Source organism: Herpailurus yagouaroundi, unplaced genomic scaffold, assembly GCF_014898765.1.
Source record: "Herpailurus yagouaroundi ecotype Mexico unplaced genomic scaffold, PumYag 217, whole genome shotgun sequence".
Classification (NCBI taxonomy): Eukaryota; Metazoa; Chordata; class Mammalia; order Carnivora; family Felidae; genus Herpailurus; species Herpailurus yagouaroundi.
In genome coordinates, this window is record NW_024412448.1 from 4656515 (window position 1) to 4672377 (window position 15863).

The window sequence follows — 15863 nt, forward strand, 5'->3', positions numbered from 1 at the left end:
CTGACAACAGACGAAGGGACCTTTTTTTTTTTTTTAAGGTTCATAACAAGAAGATTCTCTGGCCTGTGTCTCCAGGAAGACACTGCTCTCTTCAGTATGTCTCTCTCTGGAGGCAGGGGTACAATCTCTTTAAAAAGTGATTTGTCGGGGCACCTGGGTGGCTCAGTCGGTTAAGCGGCCGACTTCAGCTCAGATCATGATCTCGCGGTCTGTGAGTTCGAGCCCCTCGTCCGGCTCTGTGCTGACAGCTCGGAGCCTGGAGCCTGCTTCGGATTCTGTGTCTCCCTCTCTCTCTGCCCCTCCCCCGTTCATGCTCTGTCTCTCTCTGTCTCAAAAATAAATAAATGTTTAAAAAAAATTAAAAAAGAGAAAGTGATTTGTCATTAATAAGTACTTTTTTTTTTAAGACTAAATACTACCCCCCCCCCCACACACACTTTAAATTCTGTTTGAACACAGGGATCTTCTCTTGATGCGATAAATAAAGATCCTATGGGTTTCCTTGCTACCCGAAAATAGTGCGCCCCCACGAAACCTTTTCTAAGCCGAAATGGTGCGAAGCGGGGAAGCAGTTACCATCGATTCCTGCGGAAAACAACTTTGGGCATTCCCAGACCCCCGCCGCGCCCCCCCCCCCCCCCCCGTGACCCCTCTTAGGCTTCTCTGCCACCTTAGGGACACGTGCTGCTAACGATGCAGACTGAATGGGGGAGAAGCCCAGACACGCACAGACACAGCTCCCAGCTCCGGCCGGCCGCCCCGAGACACCGCGTGTGTCTCCCACCGCCGCCCGGCCTGCTGCAGGTCCGACTCCAGACTCACTTGCGCTTCCTGCTTTTTTCGTAAAAGGCAGAAGTCCTCTTTGGATTTTTTGGGTTGTGGAAACAGGTGCCTTACTGCTTCTGCCGGGAGGCCTTTGGTAACGGCGAAGTCCCGTCGCCCGGAAGCAGGTGACACGTGTTCCACGTGAGTTGCCGCCGTGGTCTTCATGATAAACCATTCGTGCGTCGTGTTAAAACCAGCGTGACGGTCACCACTGCCATGTTCCCTGGTCGCTGGCAGTTCTGTTTTGGAGGTTGTGGGCAGTGCCCGAGACCCGAAACGGGAAAAGAGGAACAATCCATTGGAAAGGATGAGACAGACTCGTCATTTGTAGACGGCATATTTGTAAACCTACAATGCGGGTCAAGGATCACCAAGAGGCAGTTACATTTAATTAGGAATTTAATAATGTGATGAGGGAAGGTGTCCACGGCCACCACGAGACCACAATGGGGAAAATACACGGATAGAAGCACGTGTCCCCCAAACATCCATGACATGTCTAGGAAAAATCGTAAAAGAAATGTGTAGGACTGATTGGTGAAGAAAACTAAAAAAGAAAAAAAAAAAAAACAGTACTGAGAAATGCTAAAAAGAGATTCAATTAAATGGAGAAATACACTGTGTTCCTGTATAGAAAAATGGACCCTTGGGGAGGTTGCCACTTGCCAAATTTAATTTATATGTTTAACGTGATTTTTTTTTTGGCATTTTGTTTTTATTAAAATTTTTTTAATATCTATTTAATTTTGAGAGAGACAGAGTGTGAGGGGGGCAGGGGCAGAGAGAAAGGCAGACAGAATCCGAAGCAGGCTCCAGGCTCCGAGCTGTCAGCACAGAGCCCAACGCGGGGCTCAAACTCACAGACTGCGAGATCGTGACCTGAGCCGAGAAGTCGGACGCTTAACCAACTGAGCCACCCTGGCACCCGTGGCATCTTGAATCAATGTTTGTTCATTTAACATTATAAGAATTTAAGAGTCATTCTGTTAGGAGAATATGATGGTGTGCTGAAACATTCCCTTATTTGCTTAAAATTTAGGTCATATCCACCACGTGTTCTCCGTGATAAGAAATGCTGTGAAGAAGATCTTTACACATAGAGATTTCCCCTTTATTATCCTTTTTTGTATTTTCTATGACAAATTCTCATGTGGAGTTATTGGATCAAAGAAGACAATTTAAAATACTCAATGTTACCAATATGCAGTTTAATACAACTTTAATCAAAGTATCTATGGGATTAAAAAATTGAATAAGTGATTAACTTGGGGGGGGAAAGCGATGAATATAGATGTAATAACTAAGTAAAAGTTTAAAAAAAATTGTGAGGAAGGAAACCTAGCCCTCCCGAGTATCGTAAAGTGCTGCAAAGATAAATGATTTAAATCAGTGTAGTAGAAGTATTGATTGATGGGATAAGGGAATAAATTCAGTTAGCTAGCCTGCAGTAGGGTTTGTCTGTCTGGAAATTTATATATGCTAAGGGAATCATACAAACCCGTGAGTCTGGGAGACATTCTTGTTTTTATTTATTTATTTATTATTTTAAAGATGTTTATTTATTAAAAAAACCTTTTTTTACATTTGTTTATTTTTGAGAGACAGAGAGAGAGAGAGAGCGTGAGCAGGGGAGGGGCAGAAAGAGAGGGAGACACAGAATCCGAAGCAGCTCCAGGCTCTGAGCAGTCAGCACAGAGCTTGACTTGGGGCTCAAATTCACGAACCGTGAGATCATGACCTGAGCCGAAGTCAGATGCTTAACTGACCGAGCTGTCCAGGTGTCCCAAAATGTTTATTTGTTTTTGAGAGAGGGAGAGAGTGTGAGTTGGGGAGGGGCAGAGAGAGGGGGACAGAGGATCCGCAGCGGGCTCTGTGCTGACCGGCTGACAGCCTGACGTGGGGCTCGAACCCATGAACTGTGAGATCATGACCTGCGCCTAAGTCAGACACTTAACCAACAGAGCCACCCGGACGCTCCTGGGGGACATTATTTATTTATTTAAAAAAATTTTTTTTTTTTTTCTTTCAACGTTTATTTATTTTTGGGACAGAGAGAGACAGAGCATGAACGGGGGAGGGGCAGAGAGAGAGGGAGACACAGAATCGGAAACAGTCTCCAGGCTCTGAGCCATCAGCCCAGAGCCCGACGCGGGGCTCGAACTCACGGACCGCGAGATCGTGACCTGGCTGAAGTCGGGCGCTTAACCGACTGCGCCACCCAGGCGCCCCAAGGGGGACATTATTTAACAGAATTGGTATGATCGACTAGTGTTTTGAGAAGAAAATTAATTCTCGTCTTGTATCATATACCACAGTAACATCCAGATGGCTTGAAGGGTTAAATGTAAAACACAGTAAAACACTGGAAGAAATCCATGTAGGCCCTCAGTGAGCAGGGAGTTCCTGAGCCCCAGGTCTGGGCCAGGTGCGGGCACACACGTGGGTCCACTCTCCTCTTGGGTTGGGGAGCCTCATCAGAGAGCTCTGCCAGCAGGAAACGCCGTGCATGGTGGTGCTGCCCTGCTGGGATGTGGGGGCAAACCTCCCCGAGAAATGGCCGTTTGTGGGCACTGAGACAGCAAGGGGGAGTCAGAGTTGGTGGAGCGGGAAGGGCCGCCTTCCAGGCCAGGGAAGCTGTGGCTGGGAGCGGGGCTGGTGGAGAAGCAGGTGCAGGAGGCACTTAGGAGGCAGGATGAGTCGAGGGTGGGCTCTGGTGCTCAGCACTGGGGGTCAAGGCTGGTGACTCCACTCGGAGCCCTCTCACCTCTTTGAAACGATACCCCACCGCCCCTGCTGGGATTTGTGTTTCCTGATGGATCCTCACCACCTACAAATAGCGATCGGCACCTAGCAGGTGCTCAGTAAATGTTTGAAGGGCAAGTTCTGGGTTTCTGGCTTGAGCAGCTGGGTGGGCGGGGTGTTTCCAATACTGGGCTGCTGGAGAAGGAGCAGGTGTGCAGGAAGCTGTATCAGAGGATAGACCCAAGGTTTTGCATGTCAAGAAGCAGAGAATGAATCAGAGGGTAAACGCCAGACTAGAGAAGTATTTGCAACAAATAATGTGGATGTGGTCTTTAATATGAAAAGAGCACATGAAATCAATCAGAAACGGTTGCCTAATGACGGTATAGTAGCGTAAACGTGAGTAGAAAATCTACAAAAGATAAAAGATACAAATAATGAATACACCTTTGAAATAGTGTTACAAATACTGAAAGAATGCTCACTGAATCAGTGTGATGATTTTTCTCATCAAATGATTAATGATTTCAAGTAATGGGAATAGCGTAACCTGGTCACAGCATAAATTTGTGCAGAGTTTTGGAACGGATCTTGGCAGAATGTATCAAATGCCTTAATACTTTTTAGTGAACTAATTCTGTTTCTGGAAATGTAGTATAAGGAGGGAGGCCTGTGGAAGCCTCTCCCGCTGCAACCGGCCCCCCCCCCCCCGACTTTACTCTGTGCCCACTTTACTCTGTGCCCAGTGCCCACTTTACTCTGAAGCTTCTGGAAGAAGGCAGTTACTCCTGCAGCACCCCCGGGGCAGCACAGGTTGTAGGTGAATGGAAAGATGGCTGGAGAGGCCAGTGGTGGGGCAGGGCTTCATGTGTTCTGGGAACATTTCTGAAGCCTGGAAAAGTGCATCAAGGGCACTCATTTTGAAATATTTGTTGTTTCTATTGTGTTTTTAGATGAAGACAGTCAGTGTTGCCTTAGTTTTGTGCCTGAATGTCGGTGTGGACCCTCCAGACGTGGTGAAGACCACCCCTTGTGCTCGTTTAGAATGCTGGATCGGTAAGTGTGCCCCTCACCCTCCTTCCTGGCCCGCGGGTAAGGTCCCTGTAGGGGCTCTGGGCTGGGCTGGCCTTGCCTTCCACCGGTCAGGTCCCTGGAAGGCTGGCACTGGTTTGTGTGAATCTGAGGGTTTCATTTCATTTCTTTCTTTTAAAACAAAAAAAAAAAAATTTAATGTTTATTTATCTTTGACAGAGAGAGAGAGAGAGAGAGAGAGAGAGAGAGAGAGAGACAGAGCGCGAGCAGGGGAGGGGCAGAGAGCGAGGGAGACATGGAACCTGAAGCAGGCTCCAGGCTCTGAGCCGTCAGCACAGAGCTTAACTGACTGAGCCCCCCCAGGCGCCCTTGAATTTGCCCATATCTGGCACATGATAGTGGCTACGTACACTTTTAAAAGAATGGAGTGACTGTGATCTGTGTGCAGATCTAGGCGAGGATGGAAGGCGTGGCCAGAGCCGCGTGGCTCAGTGTGGAAGGGAGATGGGAGCCCCGCTGCCTTCACTCACTCTCCTCGCGGGCAGAGAACAGTGGGCTCTCACTACTCCGCATACTCCTTCTTGGTTTGCTCAGAGTTCCTGTCAACAGTCAATGCTGAATCTTACAAAATACTCTCCTGACATCTTTTGAGACAATCACCAGGCTTTTCTTTTTTGGTTTGTTGACATGGTGAGTTGCGTTGATGGAACTTTGGTTGTTGAGCCAACCTTGAATTCCTGGAATAAACCCCACTTGTGTTATCTTTTTTATATATTGGTGGATTCGATTGCTGCTGTGGAGGAATTTTGCGTCTGTGTTCATGAGTGATACTGGTTCCTGGTTTTCTTTTCTTGCAACACACTTACACGGTTTTGGTAGCAAGATGAAGCCGGTGCCATAAATGCGTTGAGAAATAGTCCCGTCTTTCCTGTTTTACGGAAGAGCTGGTAGTGAATTGGGTATTATTTCTTCTCTAAATTTTGGCATAATTTAACAGCGAAGTGTGGGTTTTTCTCTGTTTCCACTTTGAGTGTTTGGCTTTCTCTTTTTGATAAGATTGGGGGCAGCACCCCCCTCCCCCAGCTTTCTGCATCCCTCAGCAAGAGCAGAAATTGTCTTCATCTACTTTAAATAACAGAAATTACAAATGACAGGTTTCCTCTGCTACTTGAAAGCTGGCTTTGTGCCGCTTGGATTTGACAAGAGGTCTCTCTTAGTGCCTGTTTTTGCTAATGGAAAGCCCCCCCCCCCGGCCGGGGGTGGCGGATGAGAGGTGTCCTACCTTCCGGTAGCCGGGGAGATCTAGATTCTATTCTGAATTGAAAAAGGAGTTGTTTTTCCCACTTTACTTGCCTGTCTCACTGTCTTTGTCTCAGAGCCTCCCCGCGTGCGGCCCAGGCCTCTCGTCCCCCACGCTCAGGGACAGAGTTGCGGTTTCCGTCGCTGATTTCCCTAGAGGCCTTCTTGGCTCTCTGCCACGTCCTGGTGCTTGTGCCGCTGAAATTGACTTCTTATTAGCCACCACTGACTGTTTCCTTCACTTACCCCTTCTCAGAGTGGGATTTCGCCAGTTGTGTTCTATTTTCTCCCTCTTTAACTGCTCTTACGTTGGGCTTTTAAAGCAAAGCTTCTCAACCTGGCTCCTGCCGTGAGCTCCCAGGGATGGTGGACTCCCCGGGACTGTGTGGGTGATGGTGTCTGAGTAGAGAAATGCACCTTCCAGGAGAGGACCCTTGGCTTTTATTAGATTCCCTGGGAGGCTCCCCCCCCCCCCAAAGAAGGAAACGAAAAGAGCCCCTCCTTCCTACCTCGCACAGTCTCTTTGATGGGTGTTTATGAGACAATGTCAGTGGAAAAGAAGATAATTCCTTGCTTCCTTCTTGCCATGAAAAGTCCAACAAATAAATAGATGTTTTATATTGAGCTTTTAAAATTTTTCTGCGATTCAGGAAATGTAATCTACTCTGTACTAATTTCAGTGGATTTTCAGTTCAGAAGGGCATTTGCCGTTTTTTATTATTATTTTTTTTATTTATTATTGTTAGTTTTAAAAGTTTAAATCCAAGTTAGTTAACATACAGTGTAATAACGATTTCAGGAATAGAACCTGGTGATTCAGCACTTACATATAACACCCAGTGCTCCTCCCAAGGGGACTTGTTTGCCTTTTCTAAGCTAAAAACTTTGCATTGACCTTTATTTAAACTTGGGTAGGGTTGGCCCTTCTGATGGTGATTGTATCAATATGGCCTAAGAGAAAGCAGAATCCTGGAGATTTGATTCAGCAAACTTGCAGGGGCACGAGCAGTGCGTGTTAAGATTTTATTTTGGGGGAAACAAAGGAGAAAAAAGTCCCAAAGTTGCAAGCACACAGAACTAGAAGGCGTTTTTTGTGCTTCACACGAGAGTAAGCTGTTGACCTGCTGACCACTGCCTGGGAGTTCCAGTGCACAGTTCCCAGGAGCGTGACCCAGCGCGGCCGTCGCCATCGGGATGGACGTGGGCACTCTGCTGCCTTGTCGGCCTCGACTGTGTGTGGGTCTCCACCTGTCTCGGATGCCCTTGTGGCACAAGGGCCTGACTCCGCATCGTGCGTGGCCATTAATTTAATCTCATCCAAACCGGACCAGGTCCCCAGTCTTCGCTCGGCACTTGTGACCTGACGCCCAGAGGATCCCAGGCTGTGTATAGGACACCGTCCCCGTGTTTCCTCAGGACCGAGTTTTGGCAGTGCCTCTTCGGGAGTGTCGCAGAAGAGATGTGCCTTCCTCCCACGGCATCTGTCAGGTGGCACGTGATTTTGACGTGTCCCGTTACCGCTTATGACTCGCTTATGGCGCGACGGGGTGGGTGCCGCCGGAACTTGAGGCTGCGAGTGCCCCCTCTCCGCTGTGTCAGTAATGACAGTTCTGGGGGAAGGCGCGCTGGCTGAGTGCCTGCTCCTCATCAGACTGTGTCTCCGGTGTGAACCCAGTGGGTCACGGTCCAGTGTCGCCGTTGACTGTGTTGATGCTCTGCTTGTTTCCGGGTTAGCCAGCCGGCCCTGTTCCCACCGGCTGACGTGGCCCTCGTCTGGCGCCACTGTTGAGTGCCTCCTTACTTCCGGCTTGTTCTTTCGGCCCTTCCCCTGATGGGCCACACCGCCTGCGAGCCCAGGTGCTGTCGGCGGCATCCGGATTTAGAAACGGAGGCCCCGGTGCCGGTGTTGTCATGAGAAGCAGTGTCTTGCCACTCGTCTCCCCTTGCCAGAGCAGGGGACACACGCATGTGCACAGGTGTGTTTCCTGTGTACACGTTCACATCTGTATTTCCGTGCTGTGTGTACACGTTAAGAACCATGCATTGTGCCTCGTCTCCAACCCAGTGGGATTTTCCGTATTCGTGATTCCCTCCTCCAACAGCCTTGATGTATTTTCTCGGTGTCTCTTGCCCTGTGTGACCCAGCGTCTCGTCCCTGCTCTCTGCCCCTCCCCACACGGGTGTCTGCTCCTCCCTGCCAGGTCCCCAGCCCTCCCCGGGAACACTGTCTTCCCCTCGCCTGTGCGGCCTCCGAGCCCCTGACGGGGCGGACAGCTCCCCAAGAGCCCCTACCCCGGAGGGCTGCCAGCCTTGCCCAGCCCCAGCCAGTGGCCCCAGGCTGGCTCGTGCAGGCATTTGCCGGTGTCAGGTGTGACGATAGTGGCAGCCGGGACCGAGGGTTGGGGCCCAGCCTTGGAGATGTGTGAAAGGCCAGTGCTTCTGGGCATTTGGAGCACTACAGCGTCCGCGGACGGCTGGGAAGACCTGGCTGGTGAACAAGGGGGTGGGGAGGTCACCCGCCCGGGGCGAGCAGTGACCGGGGAAGAGGAGCAGAGCCAGGGTCCTGAGTCAGTGGGGAGGGGAGCTGCTGGGGATGAGTGGTAGCACCGGACGAGGGGGTCAGGTGGTGAGGGCCGAGGAGCGGCTGGGCTGGCGGGGCAAGGACACCCAGGCCCGAGGAGGGTTGGTCCTGCCTCTTTCAGGATGCGGACGTCCAGACAGGGTCGTGGCGGGGTTGGGGAGGGGAGGGCGTCGCCGGGACGGCCCCCTGCAGGCGGGTGCAGCCACACAGCCCACGGGGCCCTCCTGTGTGGAAGGCAGCCAGTCTGCACACTGTGTCTGGTCTTCGGGGTCTGCGCTGTGTCTCCGGAAGTCAGAGGGCTCTGCTGTTCCCTTCAGCAAATCCCCCATTACCGGGGCCTTAGTTTCCTTCCTCATCTGTAAAAGGGAGCAGTGAGGGCGCCTCCCTCCTGGGGGGGGAGCGCGGCTCAGTGCAGACTGCCTGTGTCAAGGAGCGGCCCCCGCTGCCTGTTCGCCTGCCACCTGGACCCCCCCGCCTGCCACAGCACTGAGTGGGGACCCAGGCGCCTCCTGCGTCCACTTCTCTTCTGCCCCCGCGTGCTCACGGAGAGAGGAGAACGGAGCGTGTGTCGTGCACCCCAGCCCAGTGGGACAGCGGCTCCGTGCTCTGGGGGCCTCCGGCAGATGTTTGATAGCGAAGTGCTGCGCGTTTCTCATTTTGTTTTACAAAGTAGACGTTAGCCGTGTCGGGCGATGACCAGAGCCCCACTGCTTTGCTTTCCGGTGTGCCCGTGAGCGTGGGGTCTCTGTGCAGGGGTGGAGCGATTGCAGGTGGGTTGCTTTTGGGCCACAGACCCACCTCAGGCCAGGGGAGGTGGTCGGTGCAGGTTGGAGCCGCTCTGCCCTCGGGGCCGAGGGCTCTGAGTGGTGAGATACGTGGGCGACTCTTACTTCTCCGTCCGTGTTGCTGTCCCCGGGCATGTGCTGCCAGCACCGCGTAGGAGAGAGCGCTGCTTCCGGAGGCTCGGAGAACGGGCCTGTCCTCGTCCGTGAAGCGGCCCTTTAGGCTTTCTGATGTGACAGGGACGTCGTTGCCAGAATAAACAGGTAGAGCCTCAGCGTGCTGCTCTGAAGCCAGTGCGCGGCCTCCCTGACGCAGGGAAGGCAGGGAGGGAAGGCTTGGGCGCACAGGCCCTTGCGGCTCGTGGGGAAGGTGCGGACTCGGGGGGCTCACAGGCCCTCCCGCGCTCCCTCACGGCTTTCAACGCGTCTTTCCCCGCCCCTGCCCCCCCACTCCGCCAGATAATAAGATGCTGTTGTATTTCATGGAAGTGACACTCAGCTCTTCTCAGAGAAGCAGGGGAGAGGCTGTTTTGTTTTATGGCCTGACATTAAATGCTACAGCCCCGATACTAAAAGCATCCCCACTGAAGGATGGTGAGTGCCCATCCCTCTTGGAGAGGTGTCTGTGTTTGAAAGCAGGGTGCAGATGAGTTGACTGCTGAACAGGAGGAAGTATAATTTTGCCGGGAGATTTTTTTATGTGCTCGTTAATGGTAGCCGTGTATCGTAAGAGGTAGGAGAGCTGAAGGTTTGTCAGGGGCTTGGAAATTCTGGTGTCCTAAGGAAATATCGAGGAGGCACTCACCTGTGTTTTTCTCTTACTCCTTAGACACAGGCCTTTTCTTTTTCCCTCCATGCACGTGGGCACCGAGAGGCCCTGTGCAGGTGAGCTAAGAATAGAGTGGTCATCTTTGCACCTTTAGTGAGGTGGGTCCACCCTGAAGGGCCCAGGAGCTCAGAAGGTGCTGTGGGTAGAGGACTCGGGGCAGGCCGTGTGGAGGGAGGGGGTTTTGCAGGGGAGGTGAGAGCCAAGACCGCCAGGAGGAGAAGGGGCCCAGCCGTGGGGGCTGAGCCCCCCGGGTGTGGGGTGTCGGGGGCACCCACTGCCGTGAGCCTGGAGCACCACTGGGTCTGCGGTGGAAGCCCTTGTTCTCGGGGGCTCCCGGGTGAGGCCCTCTTTTCTCTGTCCGGTCATAGCTCCTGGTGCCTGCACGGGGCGGGGGATGGGAGACGGCACCAGGACCTCATCTATTTTGTGGCTAAGTGGCGGTGAGACTGAGGGTTGGGCCCGGCTGCAGTGTAGACAAGGCTCCTGGAGGATGATGGCTCCCTTCCCGGGACCCTCAGGCCGTGAGAGGGCCACGTCCGGCCCTTGGCCAGAGCCTTGCTGCCAGGCTGTGTCCTGCTCTGTCCTAGACTGAGTAGGATGAAACGCCTCCCACTGTATATGCTTCTAATGAGAACATGTATGTGGATGACATCATGGCCGATGGCGCAGAGCCGTTGAAAACTATCTCCGACTTCAAAGTGGCCCCTTTGCCATTATTATTTCTCAATGAAAATTAGCTGCTCGAGGTTACACAGCTAATTAGTGGCAGAGTCCTCGAACGCCACACAGAGAAATATGCACTTGATCTAATAGGCAGTACTCAGTTAATATGTCTATTAACAAATACCTATGAAACGTCCACTTAAATACAAGCTACAGAGGACTACAGACGTTCTTTGAGCAGCGAGCTCTGTGTGCTTTTTTAATTTTCAGTCTGTTCTGAAGGTGGGCTGATCCCAGCATATAGTTTGGCAGCTTTTCCCAGACTGACCCAACACAGATCAAGGAACAGTGTAGGCAGCGGCCCCGAAGTCCGGCCCGGTCTCTTGTCACCTTCCAGGCAGCCCGGCCCCTTAAGTTAGTCGTGCTCGCGTTCACCTTACCCAAAAGGGAGCATGCTGGAGGCACTGCAGGCTTTTCCGGGGAGGAGTGATGTCACAGGAGAAGGCCCCCAGTGCTCCTCTCCGGGTCAGCAGAGCCGTGCTCCCTGGGCTCCTGCCCTTCTCAGGACCTTCCAGAACCTCCCAGGAGGAGGAAGAGCGGCCATGGTGCCGGCACCAGGTGCTGCGGCTGGGACCAGCACGTTGGTAGTTGATGGTGCACGGGCTCCCCCGAAGGAAGAGTGGACAGAACAGGAGGTTTTCCAGGCTGGCTGACTGCCAGCCCCATCGCCGACCTCTGTGACCTTGGCCCAGTTTTTTGACCACCCAGAACTCCAGCTTCTCCCCTGTGTTGGGGCGTAGGCTGACGGCAGTTCCTGCCGACCTGAAGGTCTGCGCATACGAGGTACGGGGCTTAGCCTGAAGGCCTTGCAGGAACGTCGATGCAAAGCTCACGTTTCATACAAATGCCAGTTACGCCCTCTCCCTTCCACCCACCTGCCCGCCCACTTTGTTCACTGAACAGGAACCCGTGAGGGCAGGAGAGGAGAGATGCGCCCACACTTCCACACTGTCCACACTGTCCACCAGGAACTTAGTTTCGCTGACACAGCGACTTGGTTTATTGTAGTAAAAGCATCGTTTTCCTTGTCCTCGTCTTTCCCTCCCCCCATGCGCCTCCCCCCACTGTCACACCCTTGGGAGGAAACCATGCAGTTAATTGGCCACGGGGTTCCCAGTACAGAGGATGTGACAGGCGGCCTTGGTTGATCGCTGCCCCTCCCTCGGGAAGGCAGGAATTTTGAGCCAGACCAGGGAAGGAGGAGGGCCACGACCGCGAGGGGTCTGCCGGCCTGCCTGCGGGCAGAGGTCTCCAGCTCTGGCAGACGGGCGGCAGGCCCTCGCTGGGGACATGGGAGAGGACCGTGTGGGGCGGGAGGGCCTGGGCTTTCCAAGGGGAGAAGTCCAGGGGGGAGGGCCAGCTCTGGCCCTTCCCCTGACATGAGTACCTTCACCTCCTGCACTCCCTCCCTTCCTCCCTTCGACGGGGTTCGGGGTTCGCAGAGGGCACGTGTACGACCTGCCTCTGATCAGGTGGCACCCGGCTGGGCCTCTCCTCTTTGTCCAGAGGAAACCGTGTCCTTCTCTTGCCCGTGGACTCCAGCCGGAGCACCGGGCACACGGGTGCCACACGGGCTGGAAGGTTCACGCTGGCTCTTGTATCTACCCCTGGTCTCCTGTCCCAGGCCTGGCCGTTTGAGCGGTTTCTATCTGCTGATGCTGTTTTCAGCTCCCCTTGGCTCTTCGGTGGCCCTGAGTTTTTATTTTTCCGATCCCGATTTATTCTGGCCCTTTGCCAGTCTTGTGATTCAGATTATAGCAGAGTTGACTGGGGTCGTCGTAATTCCTTCGAGACCTCAGCACTGGGTTCCTACCAGGACAGAGAGATGAAAATGAACGCCTAATGTCTTTAGTTACAGATGGAAACGAATTTACCATAGTTCTTCCAGGTAAGTTAATTATGACCCAATTTTCATTAGGTTCCGCTCAGCCAGAATGTGCTCGTTAGCTGACTGGGCTCTTCTGAAGCTGTTGAATTGGAGTCTCCAGGGTAGAGCCCGGCGTCTCTGTTTTAGAAAGTCCTCGATGACTTTGACGCACCGATGCTGAAGGTCCTTGCCAATCCTGAAGTCCCGTTACTTAATTTTATAATTCTTTTTTATTTAAAAATCAAAGTAGTACATGCATACAAGTTTTACAGCCACACCATACTAGAAAGTATATTAAGAGGGAGCTGTCTCTTCTCTCTGCCTTTCCCAGAGGGGCTACTCTGATTCCTTTCTTGTCTGTGTAAGCGATTTGTTCCCTGTAGTAGTTACAAATCTGCCAGTTACTTTTATTTGCTAAATTTTCTGTGAACTTGTGACTTCATTTTTTTACATACACTCCAGTAGATCTGTCAGGCGCTATCAGGACTCATTCCAGTGCTCAGATAATCTGGTCGTTTTTTTTTAAAAACTACCCCTCTCCTGTTGAACCGTTTCATCCTTAGAGCTGGCTCGTGGGCGTCTTGTGGTCTCTCTTTCTTTTCCTGGATCTTTCATGGCCCTGTTTGGTGCTGTATTTCTCAAGAGGAGACCACGGGACAGATTTTGTGAGTGTTTGTGTGTCTGAAAAGACCTCTGTTTTATCCTCAGACTTGAACATCAGGCTGACGTTGTCTTCATGACGGACGTGGAGGTGTTGCTCTGTCTGTCCAGCTTTCGTTGTCGCTGGGAAACCCAGAGACCGTCTCATTCCTGATCCTTTGTGAACGGATTCTTCTCCAAGGACTTTTATTTTCGGTCTTTTGTTTTTGGCGATTTGATTCTGATGTGTCTGGGTATGGGTTTTCTCGGGTTAATCCTGTTGGAGGTTCACTGAGCTTCTCGAACCTGTAAGTTTATGTCTCCTGCCAGATGTGGGAAGTTGTCCCGCATTGTGTCTTCAACTGCTCTTTGAGTTCTGCACTTAATTTTCTCTTCCCTGTGAGACTCCGGTCACGTGTGTGCTGTCGTCCCCGGTCCCGTGAGGCTGTGTCCTTGGGAGCCATTCCCACTTCTGCAGGGAGGAGTGTTAGGTTCTTGCCAAGCTGAGGTTGCACGGGGGGCGGCCGGGGTGTCGAGGGAGATTAGCTGCCATCTCAACTGTGTGGAAGACGGTATTTGAAACGGATGCTTGGGGGCGTTGGGGCAGACTTAGCGTTAATACACGGAAAACGAGGAGACTGCAAACAGTTCGGGAAAGGTGTTGTGTTGGGGACTGTGGCTCAGCAGTGAACAGTCTTACAGCACACCTGTAAGGCTGTGTGACGGTGGGGGCTGCCGGGTGGCGGGTCCTGGTTGCAGGGAGGAAAGGCTTCACACGGTGGGTGAGTCCTGAGCTACACTAGTGGCTTTTCTCGTGGGAGATCCTCTTTGCCTGGAGAAGCGACTGACGGACCTGGGGCATTTGGCAGGCGTTTTCTGGAAGGTGAACAGAGTGAGCCGTCACTTTAGGTAGGTAGACATGGAAGTATTTGTTGCCGGTGGTAAAATTTGAGCTATTAGGGAACGAAATGCCGAAGATCCACGTGGCTTGGTGAGCCAGGGTTTTACAAGTGACCAGTGATGACGACACGTCATCCGTCGGTAGAGGGTCCATTCAAAGCGCACAGCAGACTAGCGGGTTCAGTGCCGTAGATCCAGGGCCATCGCTGTGCTTTCAGACTCCACATCACGCAGTCTTAAAGCAACTGCCGCGGTTGGGTCGTATAGCATCCAAGAAGATAGCCACGACTGTCTGCAAAGGCTGTTTATTTCTTTTTTTTTTTTTCAACGTTTATTTATTTTTGGGACAGAGAGAGACAGAGCATGAACGGGGGAGGGGCAGAGAGAGAGGGAGACACAGCATCGGAAACAGGCTCCAGGCTCTGAGCCATCAGCCCAGAGCCCGACGCGGGGCTCGAACTCACGGACCGCGAGATCGTGACCTGGCTGAAGTCGGACGCTTAACCGACTGCGCCACCCAGGCGCCCCTACAAAGGCTATTTAAACCAGCCTCTCCTTCCCGGCAGCGTCTGTGTGTCCGTGCGTGAGGTGGGGTTTTCCTCCTCTGTGTCGGCGAGGACCACATTTTGTGACAGATGAGCACAGAAGCAGGTAGTGCAGTCCAGCTGTCATGTGTTAAACCAGATACTAAAGAAAGTTTCTAAAAATTTTAAGGCAGTCCTGCTCTTTTCCTTGATTCCTTCTTTTTTCTTTTGCAAAACAGTCATTTTTCATAAGTATCTATGTTCAAATGTGATGAGTTGTTATTACTTTTAAACGGATGAATGAAGAACTCTGTTTAAAATTTCTCGTTTGATTTTGAATACAGCCAATACCAATCAATAGATACCGCCGCTTAAACATTGTTTGGGGTTCTGCATAATTTTCAAGGGTGCACAGGAGTCCCGAGACCAAGTAAGTTTGAGGAGTTGCTGGTTAGAGTTATTTGCACTAGAATCCACTCCCGAAACAGGCGGGTGAGCCACTAACACACGGGTGTGCTTGGGAAGCTGGTTTTTGCGCGTAGGCGAAAGTTCGCAGACGAACGCGTCACCATGGTCATTCTGTCCTCCTCCCCGTCCTGTTGCGTGAGGGCTGTCGTTAGAAGGCGAGGGGACTGCCGCGTGGCCCTCCGTGCGGCCCCTCCTTTGCACAGCCTGCGGGCCGTGTGGGGGTGAGGCAGTGGGGGTGCAGGGAGACCGTGAGGCTGCATGGTGAGCACAGGGACGGGAAGACACAGGGCCGGTGGGGCCGGTGAAGGCGCTGTTCTCTAGAACGGTGCGCGCTCTGGCCTGTTTGGGGGCGTAGCAGCTCCCTAGGTCTGGTGATGGCAGAAAACCCCAGTTGTGTCTTGGGTCCGAGGTGGCCGTGAAGTGAGTGATGGCGGAGGACGCAGCGAGAGGCAGGCTTGGCGGCGAGGAGATGCACGGATAATGAACTTTCCCCTTTTTATTGCTTCTTCAGATCCTCTGTCGATGGGGCCTCAGAAAGCTCTGGAAACCATCGGTGCAAATTTACAGAAGCAGTACGAGAACTGGCAGCCACGGGTAAGCGTGTTTCCTACGCTCTCCTCTCCTCTCCCTCCTCTCTCCTCCCCCTCCTCTC

The 15863-nt window shown here is 52.5% G+C and overlaps 1 protein-coding gene across 3 annotated transcripts in view; it reads left to right on the forward strand.

Annotated features, from left to right (window-relative positions):
* The window catches only part of RPTOR (regulatory associated protein of MTOR complex 1), a 350527-nt gene that overhangs the window by 73363 nt on the left and 261301 nt on the right, over window positions 1-15863 (forward strand). The window contains exons 2-3 of one of the 3 annotated variants that reach the window (XM_040456616.1): window positions 4521-4623; window positions 15723-15805. In XM_040456616.1, the coding sequence (XP_040312550.1) occupies window positions 4521-4623; window positions 15723-15805 (186 nt within the window). Of the gene's footprint in view, window positions 1-4520; window positions 4624-13278; window positions 13346-15722; window positions 15806-15863 lie in introns of those variants that run through there. The other 2 variants (XM_040456617.1, XM_040456619.1) reach the window with 2 other exon arrangements.